The 20,968-nt window shown below is 32.2% G+C and overlaps 2 protein-coding genes and 1 long non-coding RNA gene across 4 annotated transcripts; 2 read left to right on the top strand and 1 right to left on the bottom strand.

The window, feature by feature from the left end:
* Window positions 1-502: 502 nt before the first annotated feature.
* Window positions 503-3,220, top strand: LOC100646680 (HEAT repeat-containing protein 3). Its single transcript, XM_003400647.4, has 6 exons — window positions 503-940; window positions 1,015-1,275; window positions 1,355-2,292; window positions 2,375-2,657; window positions 2,722-2,895; window positions 2,982-3,220. Exons 1-6 carry the CDS (start codon window positions 797-799, stop codon window positions 3,090-3,092), a joined length of 1,911 nt encoding a protein of 636 aa, XP_003400695.1. The 5' UTR covers window positions 503-796; the 3' UTR covers window positions 3,093-3,220.
* Window positions 3,221-3,350: 130 nt separating this feature from the next.
* On the bottom strand, window positions 3,351-20,760 carry LOC100648112. 2 transcript variants are annotated; one of them, XM_012316310.3, is made up of 7 exons: window positions 20,523-20,760; window positions 10,630-10,946; window positions 6,274-6,344; window positions 5,776-6,034; window positions 5,224-5,352; window positions 4,858-5,134; window positions 3,351-4,763 (listed from the first exon to the last, which is right to left on the bottom strand). In XM_012316310.3, the coding sequence occupies exons 2-7, from the start codon at window positions 10,821-10,823 to the stop codon at window positions 3,783-3,785; spliced, it is 1,911 nt and encodes a 636-aa protein (XP_012171700.1). In that variant the 5' UTR covers window positions 10,824-10,946; window positions 20,523-20,760; the 3' UTR covers window positions 3,351-3,782. The 2 variants fall into 2 exon arrangements, with proteins under 2 accessions (XP_012171700.1, XP_048267969.1); XM_048412012.1 differs by lacking the exon at window positions 20,523-20,760 and adding an exon at window positions 16,548-16,571.
* On the top strand, window positions 11,314-13,997 carry LOC125386312. The gene is made up of 2 exons (XR_007226332.1): window positions 11,314-11,629; window positions 12,037-13,997. It is a non-coding gene; the product is annotated as an uncharacterized LOC125386312 (long non-coding RNA).
* Window positions 20,761-20,968: the final 208 nt, after the last annotated feature.

Below are 20,968 nucleotides of genomic sequence, written 5' to 3'. Positions count from 1 at the left end.
AGTCTTTATAAACTAACGTTTAGGAAGTCGGTAATTTCAGCAAAAAATATTAATGAAGTGTTGAATTAATTATAAAAAAATATCTTACGGTATACGACGAATTTAGAAAAAAAAATCGGCTACCGGATAATTTAATTAACACGCAATTAAATCGAAAACTGCAGACTGGATGTTGGAAAACACACAAAATATACGAACTTGACCTAACGAAACCAAATTATAAGTTGCTAAGACAGAAATTGAAATCCTAAATCTGTGCAGTACTGTAACAAGTAAAACATTTTTGGGACATTCTCTTATTTTTCTAGATTACTATAAGAATTGAATGCCATAGAAATTTACAAACGGTGGTTACGAAAGAACAATTCTAGTATGTATTTCTTGTTAAAGATACCATATAGACATTTATTTTATGATAATATAACCTTTTAAAAAATTTGTTCTTATTTGCATATATTGATACGTGAATGTAACTGCTCAATGCGCATGTCTCATATAAAAACCAAAAGAATTATGGGTAATTTCTTGCTACTTTACCTTAAAAACATCGACATAAATATGTGTTAAAAAAGGTATAGATATTCTATTCGTTCATGAAATTCACTATACCAATGAGGCATTTTGATAACATAACCAATCATAAGAAACAAAATAATTAAAATTTTCTTTCGTTTCTGGTGAAATTATTGAATGAAAGAAGAGATAAAAATAGAACTAAAATACGTTCATTTTTAACAAACTTAACCTGTAAATAATTTGTATCATTTGTATATTAATAAGAATATATTAGTAAAAAATGGGAAAACAAAAGAGACAAAGAAATAGACCCCATAAGCAGAATCCTACAGGACTTGTGTCTGTCAAGGATTTTGAAAGTGAAGAGATTGAAAATGTTACAAACGAAGATCGGGAACGTGCTCTACAGAGAGTATACGAAGAGGTTATCTTACATAAAATATTACTGCTCCATTTTTTAAATATATAAAATTAACTGTGAATTTATTAATGTTACAGATAAAGTCTGTTAATGTGGAGGAAAAATTATCCGGATTGCAAGCAATTGAATTGATGTCATGCAATTCAGCACTTGCTGTGCAGATTGCAAAGAGTGAAATTGCTAAATTAGTTGGTCCACTACTTGTCGATAATAATGTACATGTAAGAGCTTGTAGTGCGAGTGCTTTAAGGTATATAGCAGATAATGGAAAAACAGAAGCACATATAAGTTTATTGAAAGATGATATTATGACTCCACTGTGTACTTTGTTGACGCAAGTAAGTTTAAAAGAATGTTTATTTCTTTCTATTCTATTCTATTCTATAATATGAACTTTTTTTTTTATATAATTTGTAGTATTATACAAATTGGCAACCAAAAGTTGATCATAATGGGAAAGGCAAGACAACTGATGAAAAGGAAGCTTTTATCCAAGCAGTCACATTACTATGGACGCTATGCGAACACAGTGAATTTGCTATAAAATGTTGTAACAAAGATGATATTGTTTCTATCCTGACAAAATTTTTTGATATAACTTCCTATGGCATAGAAATTGCAACAGTTACAATGCAATGTTTATTATCTTTATCAGAAAATAATCCTATTGCTGCTAGAAAGCTTCAGAGCTATGAAAATATGCTTATTCAACTGTTAAACTCAGAAATAAAGGATACTACTATTTCTGAAGTAGTGTGTTTTAAAACTGCCCTAAGCGGTTTATTGATTAATCTGACTAATTATACGGAAAATAATTCTATAATTGTAGTATGCGAAGTGATAAGTGTACTTTCTAATACACTTTCTATTGATTGTAAACAGTTATTATCCAATTTGACTTCAATTTTACCTCATGAAAAAAATGCTTTTTCAAGCAGTGCAAAGAAAAAGGTACAAGAAAACCGAAGGATTTTTGGTGCACAGCAACAAGCACTAGAGATTTTAGCCAACTTATGTTCAGAAGACCAAGAAAATGAGAATGAATCTGATTTGGAAGATTCAGATTGTGAGACTGGAGGTATAGATGATGTTTGTATGGATAATAAATTGTATAAAATCTTCTCTCTCCCACTAGAAGTAGTGGAAGTATTTAATACTTGTAACATAGTAAGTAAAGTATGGGATAAAACTAGATTTGTGGATGAAGATACAATAGAAATATTACAACAAAATAATGAAGGAAAGGACATCTTAAAACAAGTTCATAAACTAAAATGTACAGCTTATTTATGTTTAAATAACTTGATGTCAAGTTTAGAAGTCGATGTACTTGGTGGTATGGAAAATATATATAGGTACAATACCCAAAATTTAATAACAAACAATAGCCAAATTATTAGAATAAAATTATTTAATTTATGCTCTTTTTAAGATTAGAATGTGGATGGACATTGGAACAGTTGTCTTCAAAGATACAAGCCCAAACGATATTGAACTATTGGAATCTGCTACAGCAGCTATGAGAGCAGCTATTCAAAGGCTATCAAAAGAAAAAGCAAACATTTTTAATCGGTTAACACTGGCTGACGTTCAACCAATGATAAACGGAGAGCGTCAATGTCCAAATACGAACATCCGCGTGAATTTGATACGAACATTAGGTACTTTAGCTTTGATTTTAATGAACAATGATACTCCCGATGCTCACGAGTTAATTAAGGTAAGATCAATAGATTTCTATTGGGCTAAACAATAAATGATCTTTTATATTAATATTTTTTCAGCACGTGTCTACGTTTTTATTAGACATTTGTAAGACGGAGTTGTCGGCTTGGATCATGGCAGAATCCTTAGATACAATAATGGATATATATGCAGAAGACGATAGCGATCAGTTAGCAAGTGAAATTAAATTAGTAGAAAAATTACACGTCCTGGCACCACTTTTTAAGAACAAGGTGTGATTCTGCTTTCAACTTGAATATTTAAAACAATAGAATTCACGCATCCTGAATTCGTGGTTACAATTATATTTTATTTATAGATGAGACAACAAAGGGAAAATTTAGGAGACAATGTTGCAATAGTGTCTACAGTGAATACAAATATCATGAGGTTCATAAGGTACAAAGAAAAAAGAATCCGAGATCTTTAGAAGCCTTTTTGTTTTGTTTTCTTTTTTTTTATACATTAACATTGTTTTGTAAATTATATATACTAGTACATTAATGTACTAAATTAATACTTACAATTTGTAATAATAAAAGCTTTCTTTATCTCGAACCAACCAGTGATTAAATTTCATCGTCCTTGAGAAAAATCAATCATACAAATAGAGGCAAAAAATTCTGAATCCTTTTAAATAAAATTATCAACATGCGTTCCTCGTAGAAAAGGAATAGCACAGACCTAGTATAGTTTTCAGACTTTATTCCACATCAATAAATAACAAAACTGTTAAATAAACAAGAAATAGCTATGATCACATAATTTATCAAGGCTTCTTCTCTGTAATAGTAAGGCTCCAAATATGTGTAACCTTTTGAAGTATCTCGAAGAATAACATATTCTGTTCAAGAAACATTGCAAAAATAATCCTGTCGTATAGCTGTCTAGAAACCAGATTTCATGTGACAATTACACCTAAGACATACCTAAAGATACTTCAAACAGTCAGAAAATATTTTAAAGCATTAAATAAAGGCACATGTGTACACAATGTTTATACAGTCTTTGAAGATATATATCGACTAAGATCAACAGAGATGCATATTCTTCTGTTTAATTTAGAGACCGAAAAGATTGCACAATTCCCTACAAGAATTTATCGTTCAAAATACAAACTTTAAAACGACTTCCCTCTGGTCGGTTCGAGGTTCCTTCTAGTTTCATTTGAAGTTATGGTAGGTTGAGAATCGTTCCGAGTCAAAGCACTGTGCCTTCTGGGTTTTGGAATCGGATTCACATCTTCAAGAATCTCCGGTTTTTGTCTTATGGGCTCAGAAATGTGAAGCTCAATAACTTTTACTGGCTCTCTAGGCGCTATTGTAGGAACAGGTGAGCCGTTTAGTCTCACCACGTGAATGTCTTTCTGCTCCCTCGGCAATTCCTTAAACTCTATCTTAATTGCACCTTTGTCATTCTCGTCATCCACCATATTTTGGAAGAAATGCCTACGGTTCTCCTGGATCGAGTGTCTCACATTTTCCTGCAAATTATTCCTCTCATCCGACGAGTCCTTAGAAGCATTTTTCGTTTCTAATGCCTTTATTTGTTTTTCGATTTTCTCTATCTCATCTTTCACAGAGAAACTGCTGCTTCTGGACAACGAACTAGAAGAACTCTTCCTTCGCAGACAGACATTATCTAACTCTGACAATGAATTCACTTGGTCAATGTCTTTAATTATTTCTATATTTTCTTGAGAAGCTCTGCGATACTCAATTTGAATTTCTTCCCCATCCTTCTTAACAGGTTTCTTAAAGTCTTCTTTCTGAGGAATCTTTTGATCCTCTGAAGTCGGGCTTTTTCGTTCTGCTATCTCTATTTCTACAACATCTTTTGGTTCTTTCTCAGTGCAAGTGTTCTCTTTATTTAGTATCTCTGTATTAATTTCCACAACTTTTGTCGAACTATTTTTTGTTGCAGCTTCTTCGGATAGTTGTGCGCCTTTCGGAATCGACACTTCCGATTTTTCTTTCACTTCGCTAAGTTCCTCGTCTAAATCCTTACTTTTTTTTGTCAGATCATCTATGTTTTCAGCAGCCCTCGCTATGTCCATCGGTTCCACTATCTGTAGTTCTATGTTAACCTCTTCAGGAACCTTCTACAAAACATACAACGAAAGATAAGGATTTTAATAATGTTCTAATTAATTATTCTCTAAATGATTCCCTTCTTTGGAAGATTTACTGGCTTACTTCGTTTGTTTCCAAATTCTCTGGTCGCCGTGGTGGTTGCGGCGCTCTTCGTTTTTTACGACCGTGCGTGCTCATCGTACTTCCGACAGAAACGCAGCTGTTTATCGAAAGATTCGACTTTCTAACCGCATCCTGGGAATATCTTTTAAACATGTAATCCCCGGGTACATTCTCATTCTCGTCGCAAATCGTTACATCGCCCGATCGACTCGCTTCCTCCTCTGAATCCAAAGTATTCGCGTTCATCCTTTGTGACGACCTGTTACCGAATCTTCGCCTAATAAAATTATATATATTTAATGTAATAAATCATTTTCATCGGTTCAATAATTATAATGTAATATAGTATTAGATTTATACTCTTACAAAGGGGGAACAGGTGTTCTTTCCTGCACTTTTTCGCGGAGAGTCACACTTCCGTTTTCCCTTGGACTTTCGTTCTCGAAATTTAACGCTGGTAATTTGTCTGTCGGCTTTGGACTTGTCTGACCAAACCTATGCCCAAAAATTTGATTAATATGTATGCTAATGTCAGGTAGTCAATTTTTATCAATATCAATCACATATCCTGAAATTATTCCGAATTAAGAATTTAAAAAGTGAGACAATAATTACTTCTTCCACCCAATAAAGACTGATTAAATTTTACCAAAGTTCTATCGGTTATAGAATATTCCTGATAAATATACAACATTTTAACTTCATTCAACTTCGACCAGTTATTAATTACAAATAATGGCTACCATAAAGCGGAATAGTTTTTATCTTTGAAGCCGATAGAACTTCCTCGTTTCTGTTCATTTAGTTAATTTATACATATAATAAATATAAAATTTAGCTCAAAGAAAGTTTCTACAAAAAACAATGAAATTTAAAAGCATATTAAAAATAGTATATGATAACGTAAAACATGTTCACCTTCGAGCTGGTGGTTTCGGTGTGAGATCACCCATAATGGATGTGGTGGTTTCCTGCGGACTCCCGTCATAGAGTCTCGCAGGATCACCGTTAACAGTCAAGCTCGAACTGTATCTCGATGAGGAATTATCTAAAGTGTATTTTCTTCTTCTGGCTAAAGTACCAAGAGCTTCATCGAATTCCTGCTGATCTTTTGTCGGTACACGCTGCGGTACAGGTATCGGTTTGATACATGGTTCTCTTTTATAAGTGGATGAAACTGTTAAAAACCGAGTATTAAAATTAGGAAAGTATATTTTAAGCAAAAATAGAAATAATATTTCATTGAAATTACAATGACAATCTTGTATAAACTTCCTAAGACACTATAGTACCATTCATGAAGTCGTTTTTTAGAAACTCGTTATGGTTTAACGCTTTTATCACAGCATTTTAATTTATAATTTGTTAATTTTATTTTGCACTTTCTTCTTTAATGATATGAGTTTTGATAGCAACCTGTGGTAATCGTGGACCTCTTTTCCTGAGCTTCCAACTTGTCGTCTTTCCGCTTGCCAAATAGCCCGTTCCTGAAAGCAAACAATGCAGACTAATGTAATGAAATAAACAGATTTACAACAAATTTACAACAAATTTAGTACTCGCGGCGCGTATCGTACTTTATATTCAAACGTATTAAGAGATCTATGTCACATTTCAATGCTGTATAACGAGATGAGACTTTTCACGTTACTATGCTCTTAAGGGGGTGTCCTAAATTAGAATGTTCTAACATAGCTTCTTTTTGTGATTTTTTTTTAGAAGGGAAAGAAAAAAATGAAGTTATTGAATTTTGAGGTATGGTATTATATATATTTAACGAATACAAAAAAATTTTTTTAAAGTAAAAAAAGGGCAGAAAATAGTGTGAAATTAAAAATTTTGGTGGGTTTAAAGAAGAAATGTTTTATAAAAAGAAAAAATAAACTTTAAGGTGCTACAATAATTATTTAAATAAACTTTTTGACAAACTTTTTTAGTTCATCGAGAAAAAAGATATATAATAATTTAATTCTTTTTTGGTTTTTTGTTTCGGTCAAGAATTACGAGGTGGATCTTCCCCGCCGATTGAAAACTGCAGCCCATGAAATAGGCTTAGAAATCTGTTATAATTTCTATTTTTACTTTAAAAAATTTTTGTTGTATTCGTTAAATATATATAAAACCATATCTCAAAATTCAATAACTTCATCTCTTTCTTTTCCTTCTAAAAATTATCACAAAAAGACGCTGTTTTAGAACATTCTAATTCAGGACACCCCCTTAAACTACACATTTCGCAATTACTCTCAATTAAAAATTTCAAAACTGAGACCGCAATTATCCTTTTCGCTTAATAAGGATGGATTAAATTTAACGAAGATCTACCATTTATAGCAATTTTTCCTCCATTTACCTCCATATAATTTCGATTACATATTAGCTACCAGGAAGTTGGACAGTTTCTAATCTCTGCTAATATTCTCATACTTAACAAACAAAGTTGATAACAAGATTTTCAATGAAAAAAAAAACGTCGACAAATTATCTTAATATTTAGATTAATCTTATAACATCCTGATTTGCTTTTGTATCTACTTCCTCAGAAGATAGATTTCTTCACTAATAACTATCATTACTATATATTATGAATCACAATTTCTACGATCTCTAATTACAAATCCTCGTTCTGACATCCGTGAACCAATTTCGCAATAAATATATTTGTACAATAATCGCAATCAAACTAGTACAAGGATAGTTATGAAGTAAGGCATAAAATAGACTAGCATCATCAGCTTGTCAATCAACGTCTCGAGTCCACGACGAATAGTAAACTATCGAGTTAAAGCGTTGTCATAAGTATAATGAGCTAACGTCAAGAATATCATTTTCTTATTTTATTCAACGCTGAGAATATCAGTGTCGTAAGTGTTAAGAGGTGTGTACATTCATTACGACGATGACGAACAACAAATTTAAGCGCCGTTTCTTGATCTTTTCTTCTTCTACTTCCTGTGTCTATAACAGCAACGTCATATCATTTAGCGATTTCAACACTCAGGTATTGCAACTATAAACTGAAAATCATAGTATTGTAAGTGAATGTTTTGAAAATTCGAATTCAGTCATTCGTTCTCTATGCTTTGTTTCTTCAGTAAGATAAACTCTCAGAAAGACTCATTCATGGTCAAAGAAACGCTTCAGCAACTTTGGTATGACAGATTACGAAAGTCGACGGATAAGATTTTCTTTCTGTTCCTATATCTAGAGAATGTTAGGAATTTCTGTTTATTAAATAGTAACGTTCAATTCGAATGAATAAGAACTTAATCGATATAGATTTATATGAGACTGTGTATAAATGTATTATATATAAAAGAATAAACCATTTTTCTGAAACTTCAAATATTCCTTGTATTTGACTCCAGCATGAAACCACAAGAATTGAGGACATTAATATAAATCAACTTTTCTTGTTAATTAAAAAGAGAAGGAAATGAGTGTATCTATTAAAGCAAAGGGTATTGAAACTTTGAAGATCCCAATGTTAATGATCAACAACGTTGATATTTAAAATTTCAGCTGATTTTAATCGGCAATCAGACCGGAACTCTTTCTTTCTAATGAAAATAGGAGGAGGCATCGCTTCGCAAATTAAAGCCGGGTTTTTATTCAAAATATTCCATGCATCCAAGCGAATAAACCTATAAAGAAAAGCATTGAATGTATCGAAGGAAAAATTAATATGCCATTGGAAGAAAGTAGAAAAATCGATATTATAGTTGACAGCGTTTCATTACTTGAGCATAATTACTGATGCCTGTCCGCTAAATGATTAATAGCCTATGTACAAAAGCTGATCCATGCCGCTATCTATGTTTCTGTGGGTCACCAGTAGACTATCCTTCGGATGATTTATAGGTTTTATAAGGCATCTTCTCTCGACCTTTTCATGGAGATAAATTGACCAAATATCGATATGTAATATCCAATATGTGTGTTTAACAACGTTCCGACTTTATTTAGAAAATTATGTCGGTTGTTTGCTTTTGAATGAAACGGAAGTTGTGATCAAAAATGATGCATGTTAATTTTAATTCTTCGATGATGAACTGAGCTCCATTTTGCTCTTCTGATAATAAAAAATTCTAATCAGCATTTAAAAATATGACAATTTTGATCTTTTAGTGGCATAAGCTTTTTGATTTTGAATTTTCAGGAAGAAAAATTTCCGAATGAATTTTCTCATATACGATATTTATAGGAATAACTCGATCTCCTTTTGGAAAAGAAATTTACATCTAAATATATTTCAAATTAATTTTAACAAGCGTACTAATCTTTCTTTAGGCTGTAGCCTGGGAATAAAATTAGATTAGATCAAGATATAGATTAATAAAGTCCAGAAAAAGCACACTAGATCGATATCTAATGCTGTAGTGGATTCCATAAAAGTGAAATTAAGATAATAACGCTGGGTAATATTGGCTTAATTTAAGAAAAATTGCAGGAGATCGATGGCCTCGATAGGCCACTGAATTTTCCACGCGATGTCGTAAACTACATTATACATAAAACGCGTAAGAAAAATTGAACTTTCTATTCCTTGCTATCAAGCTTTAAAATAAATTTGCACTTCAAAGTTCAACGTACTATTATTTTAAGCTTCAGTTAGATTATCCTGCATCTGATAAAAGTAACAAGTCATTGATACGTATTTATAACACTGATACTGAAATAATATTAATTACATCTATCAAAGAGTCTTCCTTTGGAAAATTTCATTTCATCTAAACTGGCTATATAAATCTCTAAATTATAAAATCACTTTATAATTAGCCATACTTCCTTTGTGATAATTTAGATAAAATTGCTTTGTTAATTAAACTTGACATTACAGTTTCCACGAACTATAAAGAGAAATTATAAACACTCGTAAAGACTAGAGAATGTTTTTCAAGCAAAGGAAAGCTGTTGTGAACGAGGAAAAACTTAATGAACAATTTGCGAGCATGAAATTACGCAGGAAATGTGCGTCGATTGTAGCCTCAAATAGAAATTGTCAAGATCTTTTGGACGGGAAACAACCTGACGTGGATTGTCTAGTCTACTACGTTAGATTCCTTCTTATTTATGTTCTTTGGATGACAGCCAAATGCAGATATTTAACCGCATACGATTCACGCGTGCATTTCGTTTGCGATGCTAAGTTCAAGTTCAATAAACTTCTGGCCGAACCTTTTCCAATTTATATCTGAACTAAACGCAATATTTCAAAAGTAGAGTTCTAATAAATAACGCAGGATCGTTGAAATTCTACTGGAATTTTCTTTTTTGACGAGTCCACTTCATTAAAAATCTGCAACATATGATGCAACTTTCGAATTAAACAGATATCTCGCCATATATAAAATGATATTATATATAATGTCTAGAAATAGAATCTTATTATTAGGAAAGAGTTACCAGTGTTAGTTCTATCTTTGCATCACTTTTCTCTTCCAAAAGTTCATTCTATTCTATGTCTTCCATATAAAAGCAGATTTTTTATATTTTATTAACAATAAATTTTGTTAGTTTATTCTTAGAAACGAAAGTAACTTCCCAGAAAGACCACCTGGATCATTTTGAGCTTCCATGAATTTCAAAAATAAAGGTTCAAGCACAACAATGATACAACATTGTTTGTTTCAAATAACAGCAGATTATTCTTCAGCTATTCTTTTCAAGATATAATAAAGAAATATGAGGAAAAGAATAGCCAGATATTTCTAGTGTTTCAAGCAAAGAATTTCTTAAGCATGCTATGGTAGAAGTAAAACGTAACAGTACCATGTGCCTTTGATGGAGAAGCTATTCGACCTTTTCTTCCTGCTTCTACCAAATGTCCAGAACTTGTGTTTTGAGTCCTTGGTCTTCCCATCGCGATAAAAGTAAGGCTGCGCATTGGTGATGTCATCGCTGAACGGATTCAAATGTTCCGGATAATCGTGGATGGAAATGCTAGGACGTCTCGATTGCGACATGATTCACCGCGTTTCCCTTTGCAGGCTTTCGGGTTTTGTCTCGATTGATAGCGTGAAATTGTCGCGACGTCGCAACGGGATTCACCGATTTCTTGTCATCCTCTCGTTCGCGACTTCGTTCGCCTAAAAATATGAGACAAACCTGGTTATTTTTATTTGAACGCCGTGTGCACTTCTTCAAGACTGAAATTGAGATACTGTACGAATAAAATTACGATTTTATTTCTCTGGTACAATGAGCATTTTTGGGGAACAATTTGTATGAAGTAAAGAAAAATAGGGAAATGAAAGAGATAATAGTGGCCAATTTCAATCACTTTAAAATATTTGTCAGTGGAATGTGAAGTGAAATAAAAAAGAATTGACACGAATAAATTTAAAGAAAATAGAAAGGACAATAGTGAGCATCTTAGTTACATCAAACATTTTCGATGAATTACGAATGGAGATCAAGGGGAATTAAGATGGTAGAAAAACAGATAAATGTTCCAGAACGGATCTTAATTATCAGAATGTTTGTATTTTTCAGATAAAACCAATCGAGATGATAAAAAGTTGACTAAGAGTGAGTAATATTCTTCTGGGAAAGTCAATGATCTTATCAAGCAATCTCTGCCAGAATAGGTGGTAACTGCATTAGTATATTAAATGATACAGTTATAATTATGGAGAGAGTAACTGTCAAACAGCGGGAGCAATTTAATCTAGTAACAGCACCGAAAACATCGCGCATCGTGAATAAAGTCCAGATTTATTTTTAACATATTACGCAGACCTGATTCCGGGAATATGTATAAACGGCCACAGTAAGTTGAACTTATTTTACGCAAACTTCCATTACGCATCGATTTATCAACGATTGAATTCTCATTATTCTTCAGAATAAAAGTATCCATAATTCTTTGAAGAGTGATGTTTTCTTCACGACTATTCTTGATTATTTGAAGGAAATTATCGAACCTGCTCTTCCTATTATTCATTTTATGAGGTTCTAGTAAAAGTATCTTCCTTTTTCTATAGTTCATCTGGAAAGATTATTGCATAAAGATTATCATTCTTTATATCAAAGAAATCTTCGCTTCCTCACGGCCTTCATTTAAAATACCTTAGAAGGAAATTTGTATTTTTATTTATCTTGTTATATAAACATCTTCTATCTTGACACCATTGCTCTGTTATCACTGTATTATCTACTGAAAATAACAAATTCCAGCATGCTACCAAGTAAAATGTGAATTCGATGGATTTCGATGCTGAACAGAAAAAGGCAACCTGAGGAGACCAAGACATCTGTCAACGAAGATAGATAAGAGGGAAATGATTTAGAGACCGAGTTGCTTGGGCATGCCAATTGTCGATTTAAATCGAACCAATTGACCATTATTGAGTAGTAATGGTTACAGAACCAAGTCCTGGGTTAATTACTATTGAACTGGGATATCCACACATCTGTCGTTTATTCGGTTAACAGAAGGAAAAACAAGATTTGTAATGCTAAAAAGAATTAACATCTGTTTGGATTTATTAAAGTATACCACTAAAGGAATTAGAATATGAAATTAGTTTCAATGGAGAATAGGAATATTTTAAAACGTTAAAAGTGTGTTATGCTATTATGGAATACGTTTACCTAAAAAATTCATTACATTTATACTTATGCATTCTGAAAATATAGTAAAACACGAGCCACCGATGATCAGCGTAGCGTTATACGCGTTAAAAACAAAAGAGAAACGCAAATGAACTTATTACTTGGTCTAATGCTATTTATGTGGCAGAATAAATAAGCATTTCGCTCTATGAAAGTTTCTCTATTCGAGCGATCATACATTCTTATTAATTTGGATAATGTACAGCATCTGTTACGTTAACCCAGTTAACCAGCCGTCTAATCCTACATTACGAAAATAGAGAATGTACTAAAGTTTACGTAATCCGCGTTGCCCGATGATGCATCTTAATTACCACAGGAGAGCATAATTTCCTTATTCGCGTGTTTTTCCTTTACTTTGCGTCGAATTACATGACTTACTATCCTGGGATCGTTTGTTCTTCGCTTATGTCGACGAAACGATATCCCTAGCTTTCCTATTCTGTGAATTTAATGGCGTGAGAAATAAAAGAACTTTCGAAAAGAAAGGTAGGAAACAGATGTTGAAACAACATTGGAAACATCACTCAAAGACAACTAACGAGTTGCGAAGCCTTAAGTCTTCTTTCGTTTCTGCGACTGTCATTTAAATTGAACTTTTTCTACTGTACTGTTTTTCTACTTTACTAATCAAATAGGTAGACTACGGATGTTTGTGCACTTAGGAAAAATTAAAAATGTAAAAATATTTATACAAAATGCAAGTACGTAGTATACGTAACTACGTAAAATATCCAAAGTAAAGCGTTCAGTGTAATACTTGGTGGATAGAACAAATTTCTATATATAGCTTCCATTTGTTTAGTTACATTCATAGCAACATCAAAATGCATAAACATCCGTGGTTTAATAATAATACATACTGTACCAAAATAAGCCAAATTTTCTCCAGTCCTAAAATGTTCCAACTTTTTTCAGAAATATCGGAAGATAGTCATTCGTCTATCCGTACGACCTAAAATTTTACTTCTTCAGCGAATCGAGATATTCTCTAAATAAATAAATGAATTGAATTAAATAAAATTTCTTTAATAGAGCCAGAGGAGTTCGTAGAAAAAGAAACATAAATAAATGAATTAAAGTATGACAGACATATTGTATAAAGAGATACAATCATATTTCATTTGCAGTCTGGTTACCTTCTTGGCATGGAATAAAAACTTTTCCATCATGAATAATCATTCTGTTCATACGGTTTCCCAAGCAGAGGCAGACCTGCATCGCAAATCTCGAGTAATATCGGCAAGGAACGATTTCAGAAGAAGATACGGGATAAATATCACGTGAATACTCACGAACAACGACTAACGAACGCAATTAGTTCAATTAGCTCATTGCAGTCGCTGTTCATTTCTGATCTGGAGCTCGTTGATGGACTTGCGTCAGAAACGTGGTCAAACAATCTCCAACGAAGAATTATGGCATTCACTTTCAAGTAATCTGAATTTATTGCAACCTGTTGTTTTAATTTAAACACAAATTAACGGTGCAAGTGTAAGATTAATAAAGATTCTCCAGTCAAATGTTGAACTCTTTTTGAACTGTGACACAATAACGGTTTCTCTGTTTTCATAGACAATTTTTTTTCATACATATAATACTAATTGCACCGAAGGCCGGTGCAGTTTGCTAATTGAACAAACTGTTTCACACCAGAGAATGACTATGATGAAACACAGAAAATGTTTTCATTTTTTAAACAGCCTTACTAATAGCCGATAAATGGTATAAATGTAAATGTTCCTTCTCTGATATATATTGTTTCAGAATTTGAATTTTATAATTTAGAAATTTACGACCTATAGATTTAAGATTTCGAAGTCTCGAGTTTGTAAATGCTGGATTTGAAAGTATAGCAAAGCTATAAGTATAGCGTTTTTAATTTTAAGTTACAATGTATCTAAAAACAAATATCAATTATAAAATATCAGGGATATATTTTGTCATATGTGATATGTTTCATTATTTATCGATTTCTTGTTTATCGCAATATGTGTACCACACGTGGATGCTGTCATGTCGATATTCACAAGTATCACACACAGAAGCAGTCGCGACAACATTTGAACGTTGTATATGTATAGTTAATTATTTGCCTTCATTATCACTTGATGAAACAAGTATTGATATCGTTGAAATCATCAATCTATTTTTAGCTTTAAGAAAAGCTTATTTACCTTGTCAGGTCTAACAAGCTATTCTTAAAATATAAACAGCAAGGAAATGACAAGAGTCACTGCAGAAAATATCTTTAAATAATTTAAAATTTTCTCAACTCCAAATCTCTCAATTTAAAACCTATAAAGGTTTCTTTTCTTTTGTATTCTTCTAATAAACCTAAACATTGAGTTTCCAAATCTCTAGATTCTAAATTATTCAAAATATGTGATTTCCAAGATTTCCAGCCCTAAATTTTCTGTAAGCCTGAGACTTACAAATCCCAATATTTTTAATTCTAAAGATACATCGAGCACTTTAAACTCTTCAAGCTTATGTAATACACAAAAGAAACCATGGACGATCTTATACAGTCAGTTCATTTGCACCTTCACGCATTATCTACGACTCAAATGCCACCGGTACAAAAATATCATGCACTTCCTAGTAAGAAACTCGCGGAACATCTCCTTGTAGGCGAATTAGCAACTCCATTCTCTTTACTGCTTACAGCGTACAGTATCTATCAACAGAAAAAATACTAAAACCCAACCAAGAGAATCTTAAATATATGAAATAAGAAAATTCTGAAGAATCAACGTAACTTCATGAATTTTTCAGACTGTAACATTTTCAAATCAAAATATTCCACTGATTCAAAAGTGGACAATAATTTCAGAATCGTACACAGAGGTGGAAAATAATTGCAGAACCATTCTTAATTTATCTCGTTAACTCATTTACTGTATTTACTAGAACATATGACTCTTTATCATTGTATATGACTTTTTCACCAAAAGTAATAATAACTTGCAATCATGAAAAATCTAAAAAATAAAAATGTATAAAGTATTCATACAGGGTTTCCTTTCTTCAATCATAGTCGAAAAATATAAACTTTCATGAATATTCACAGTCTGACGATGACTATTCTAACGTGCATGCTTTATTTAATTGTCTAATAAATTTTGTTAAAAAGAGAAGAATCCAACTATCACGTACGTCAATAGCGAACGCGTTAAGGAATGAAACGTAAAAAAAGAGGAAAAGAGATCGGTTTTGGAGGATTTTGTGGTATCACAGAAGAGGAGACGGTACTCTGACTTTCTCCCAGCAGCACAGACACTATAAAATTCAGCCAAGTATTTTTGGAATCTCGGGCGATCGGTCGAAACCATTTAATAAATGGTACACCTAAAGAGAACTGTGCTTCTCAAAATTTTAAATTGCTCTGAGGGATGAAACAATCTTTTTCTTTCAAATTCAATCATGCTGAATATTATTAGTAATACCGATATAAGAAACGGCACGTTATATTACTCATGAAACTTAATGACTAGTATAAATATAGTGGGCTAACTACGGTCGAGATTTATCGATCAGAATTTCAGCTTCGCGTGTCACGTAACTGGAACAGCGTTTTGTCAATGTCTGATCGTACACTGATTCCATGTAAATTTCTGAGGTGTACAGAAGGTATTTCTACCGAATGCGTTCTGCTTTCATAATAAATCCTATCCAGATCCACGTGAATTACACTGAAATAGATAATTTTATAAAATGAACTTCATAAAAAGGCATTGCTTTTCTTAAATTAAATAGATCCCTTCTTTTATAAACCTAAATAATCTAAGAAATAATTGGAGATACAAGAAAAATATAGAAATATATCTCCTTCCCGAGAAAATATATTTCTATATTAGTTTTAATAATTGAAAAGCTAATCAGATATAAACAAATACAAAAAAGTCCACTAACAAAACTAGAGTAAAATGTCCATTGAATAACTTGATCTAGAAGAATCAAAGAATTTGATACATTTGAAATTCCAACAAAAATAATTTTATATCTTGTATCCTTAAGAAGTCTGTATACATATAAAAACAATATAGAACTATCAAAATGAGCGAACTTACAAGTAATGGAAGTAACGCTGGTCATTCGAATTAAATTTTGATTAGATTTTCAATATTACAAGAAATAACTGCGAATGTAGATGCAAACGTGAGATTGAGCGTAGAGAGCAATGTTAAGAATGTGAGAGCGTAAGATGAGTTAGCGTTAAGATTCGATGTAAATTAGTCACAAATTAACTTGACTTTGTCCAAGTTGCCCTTCCTGTTAAAACGGGGGAACTCTTGAAATGATCGCGAATTAAACTGTCAGATACGGCCATTAGTAGATCTAGAAAAAGCATCTCCATTTTAAATCGCCACAAACGAATCGCGAAACGTACAATACTACGATTTCCACAGTTCGCTATCGCGAAAATCTAACCACCAGAGGAAGCTTGCACTCTCTAAAGAAAATTCATCAGATCGTTCCACCGTTTTTCTTTTCTATATCTTTCGTCGCTACTTTCTGTTACAAATTATAGCTCACAGCTGTAGCTTTTAAGATCTGAGATTATTTCTTCGAGAGCCGAAAGAATCTTTACATAGGTGTTCACAGTAAATGTATTAATCTATTTTTATTATCTTTATATGATATATAAAATGACTATATAATCGAGGAATACAGAGATAACAGAGCTCTGAATAAGAAAGTAAAAAAAATAATTGAGAAGTTTTTTAGAAAAATTGCTAATAAAGTAAAATTGTTGAGATATTCTAAAATTCGAAATTCTTCTAATCTATACTAAATAGAAAGCTCGGTTAATGGTAGATTTGTCCTGTCTGTAGCTCTCCTCATAGCGTAAAATTATTATAGAAGAATCTTAACATTTTATGATAACATTTCAATACGCTTATACATACAACACATTAACTTGACTCGAGCATTTTTTATCATTTATCATTTAAAAATACTTCGATGTTACAATATCAATATCGCGAAAATAATTCTGTAGAATCTGATCGAAAAGCCTTTCACTGAAAAAGGATATAAATCTACGTCATATCTTTTAACAAGATATCTAAATCAACACAGAGAAGCTACATAAATACGAAGAAAGGGCCTTGAACATTTTTAAAAGAAAAAATTTATCTCCATGTCATACGAAATGAAGCTTCTGTTTCTGTTCGAAACCTTGAATGCTCTTTCGCATTTTCACTGACTTTAAAATCGAGTCACGTGGCCTTGCCCATTTACGAATGCAAGCTGCTACTGGAATCGATAAAATACGTTTTTTAGAAGATTGTTTGGACATTCTAAGCCTTGTTCACGACCTCCTTCGAACAGATCTATTAGGTTCCTATTTTTACACGCGAACAAGGTCCTCATTTTCCAAGGAATCAAACTTCTAACGTTCTTGAAATAAATTGAGTTCTCTCCATACTATTTTTCTTTAGGTGCATTCGAATTTCTTAATCTCTTCCACACAACCATTCCGTTTTTTGCCTAAAAATGAAGATAGCATTAGCATCTCACAATGTTACATGATAATTTTAGAAAATTGAATACACGGAATTGATGATAGAGAATAGAATGGTTTTATAGTATCAAACATTTCATAGGAGGAAAAAGAAAGTAAACGTTAATAGTTGAGAATCTCTGGCATCCGTGACTCGAGCTCATGGCACCGGTTGCCACGAAATACTGCAAGGAACACGTTTAAGGATAGCCCGTAGATTTTACGATTCCACCTTCCAAGTAATGCACGGAAGTACCAATCGATACTTGCATAATTACTGACAAACACGAACAAGTACTATAAAACTGGTGAAAAAGGAAAGAAAAATTATATCTGGATCGTCTTTCGAGGAATAAGTTGTCGTTCAGTGAATCGCGATATTTAGCGCAGAATCATTTTCAAGTAATAAAGATACACCGTTCAGGTGGAAAAATTGCTCACAATTTGCAAATTGTCTTTAGCGCCAAATAGTCAATTGATTTGCACTGATTTGTATGATATTTATAACGCATAACAAAGATAATCCTCGGAAATACAAAGATTAAGAAAAATTGAAAGAGAATTAATTAATTTTTCTAATGTTTATAACGTTACGAGACTTGTATTAATTTTTTATAATGAGCTATTATAATTTATATAATTACTGTAAATAATTCAGTACTTTTGTTATATACTTAGACCTCTGTTGTAAATCCTTTTTCTATTTTACGTGATTCTCACTATATCTATCTGTAAAAATAAAAATAATGTCGTAGACTTTCTGAAAGGTATGTGCGATTATGTATGAAAGATAATTTTTTAAAAGTCATCGTTTTTGTGTAATTAAAAAAAAGCGGCTAAAATTAATAACGTCTTGCTTCGTATTATATTACATAGTACTTTATTTTTCCAGTCATTCATTGAATAATCTTCTGCCATGCTATATTGTGCGATTGTTTTAAGGTTAGCTTTCAATATTTTCCAAAGTTTATATGATTGCCGTACAGATAACCTGTACAAATGAAAATTAGAACACTATACGGTTTACCTAAATAAGAATTTTATATTTTTATACGCATATCTTTTAAATCCTAAATTAATAATATCACATTGATGGGTAAATTTTGAAATAAAATAAAAACTAGAACTAAAACGCACATTTACGAATATATAAACATCAAATAAAAGAATTAATTTAAATTTTCAACTCGTAATGCCGACCAAAGATTAAACTAAAAAACAAATGCTAAAAAGGAAGTAAAAAATGTTTAGTTATTACCACAATCGAGTTTTAAGCGTTTATGTTATATGCGCTTCCGGTTGACAGCGGTAATCGCAAAAAATACAGCAATAATCATCAAGATAAAAATAACGCTTACCGAGCGGTGTTTGCGCGCGAGCCAATCGAACATAATGTCAGAAATCGATCGCTCGAACGAAAAAGGTCGTAAGATCAACGGAACCCGAAATCTGGCCAGCTAAATTACATACGTCATGTAGGTCAGTGAATTGTAACTCGAAATAATCGTGCATAAGTTACACGTTATGCTATAGTGGTCACGTATTATGCATGCATAACGAAAAAAAAGAAAGAAAAGAAAAAAGGCGGTTAAGACGTCGTATATCTTTGTCTACTTAAAACCTTCAAACATCAACCTTGTAATATTCGTGCCTAATAAAAATTCGTTGATTGTTACTATTATTATTTTATTTATTATTTATTAACCCATTATAAGTAGATTACGAATTTTTATGCATTTATAAGAAATTTAAAATTGCAAAAATGCACATAATATTCAAAATAGATACAGTATTCATTGTAATATGCAGTACTTTATTTATTACAGGTACGATAGCTATTATAATGTTATAATATTCAGCATTTCTATTAAAATCTCATTTATTTAATTAAGTTTATGAAAATATTAATTTTTACAAAAATAGGTAGCCTAGTTATAGAAAGACAAAACACAATCATTGCTGAAATACATAAATCTTATTGCGTACTTTATAATTTCGTCATGATTGTTCAAAAGTTTTTTCTATTATCTTTATGATATTCGATATCGTCTACAGATTCGAAGCGTGAAGATTTACATACCGAGATTAAAGAGCGACGCCATGATAAGCGTTTTTATCGCGAAACGTATCCACTTGGAGAAATACATATGTCGTGACACATCAACGCAACAATCAAATCCTTTACGCTAGCTGCGCTTCATTGATTCGTTGAATTTCTTCTTGTCTTTACACTATCGCTATATACACGTATATTAATATTAATTTTGCTTTAACTTCGACTTACTTACATTCAATAACATTTAAGAAAGAATGAATGAGTAAGTACGAACTGTCACACTGAACACGAGTCTTTATTGCGATTAAAAACAATTCGATCGAACTATCGATTGTAACGCAGCGCGCAAGTAACGGTTCGATCATCGATACTTGTTTCTTGAATTTTTACACACAATAAAAAATTCCTTTGAATAACAATATCTCAAAAGATGTAACAATTATTATACGATACTTAAAACATGATCATAGTTGAAGGACTTACGTAAGTAGGTTTAGGTGGCGAGGTGTTGAAGTGAGACAGGTGTTCTTAGTTTCGACTCAGTTGGTCCAGGTTCTATATGAAATTAATACACACTGTTTTAGGCACTGATTTGGGCAACTAAAATGAGAGTACACACAAATAGCACCACAGCGTGGAACACAATTCACAAGCAACACAAAACCGTCATATCACGTTAGAGTTCGCCGGGCGACTGTGGCGAACTGCAACACGGTCGGAGTTGTTCGACAAACTTCGCGCACTTTCGAACCGCGCGGCAAACTTCGCGCCTTTCCGCGTATTCTGCATTTACACGCGTGATTGGTCAACACATTCGCGCCTAATTTAAACGTAAACAATGCTAAGACAGTAATTGTATTAATTTGCATTTTCTAATTTTACTAATTTACAATTTTACTAATTTTAATATTATATTTCGGACTAGTCTA

The sequence above is a fragment of the Bombus terrestris genome, chromosome 14, assembly GCF_910591885.1.
Source record: "Bombus terrestris chromosome 14, iyBomTerr1.2, whole genome shotgun sequence".
In the NCBI taxonomy this organism is placed as follows: domain Eukaryota; kingdom Metazoa; phylum Arthropoda; class Insecta; order Hymenoptera; family Apidae; genus Bombus; species Bombus terrestris.
This window is presented reverse-complemented; position numbering and strand designations above follow the sequence as displayed.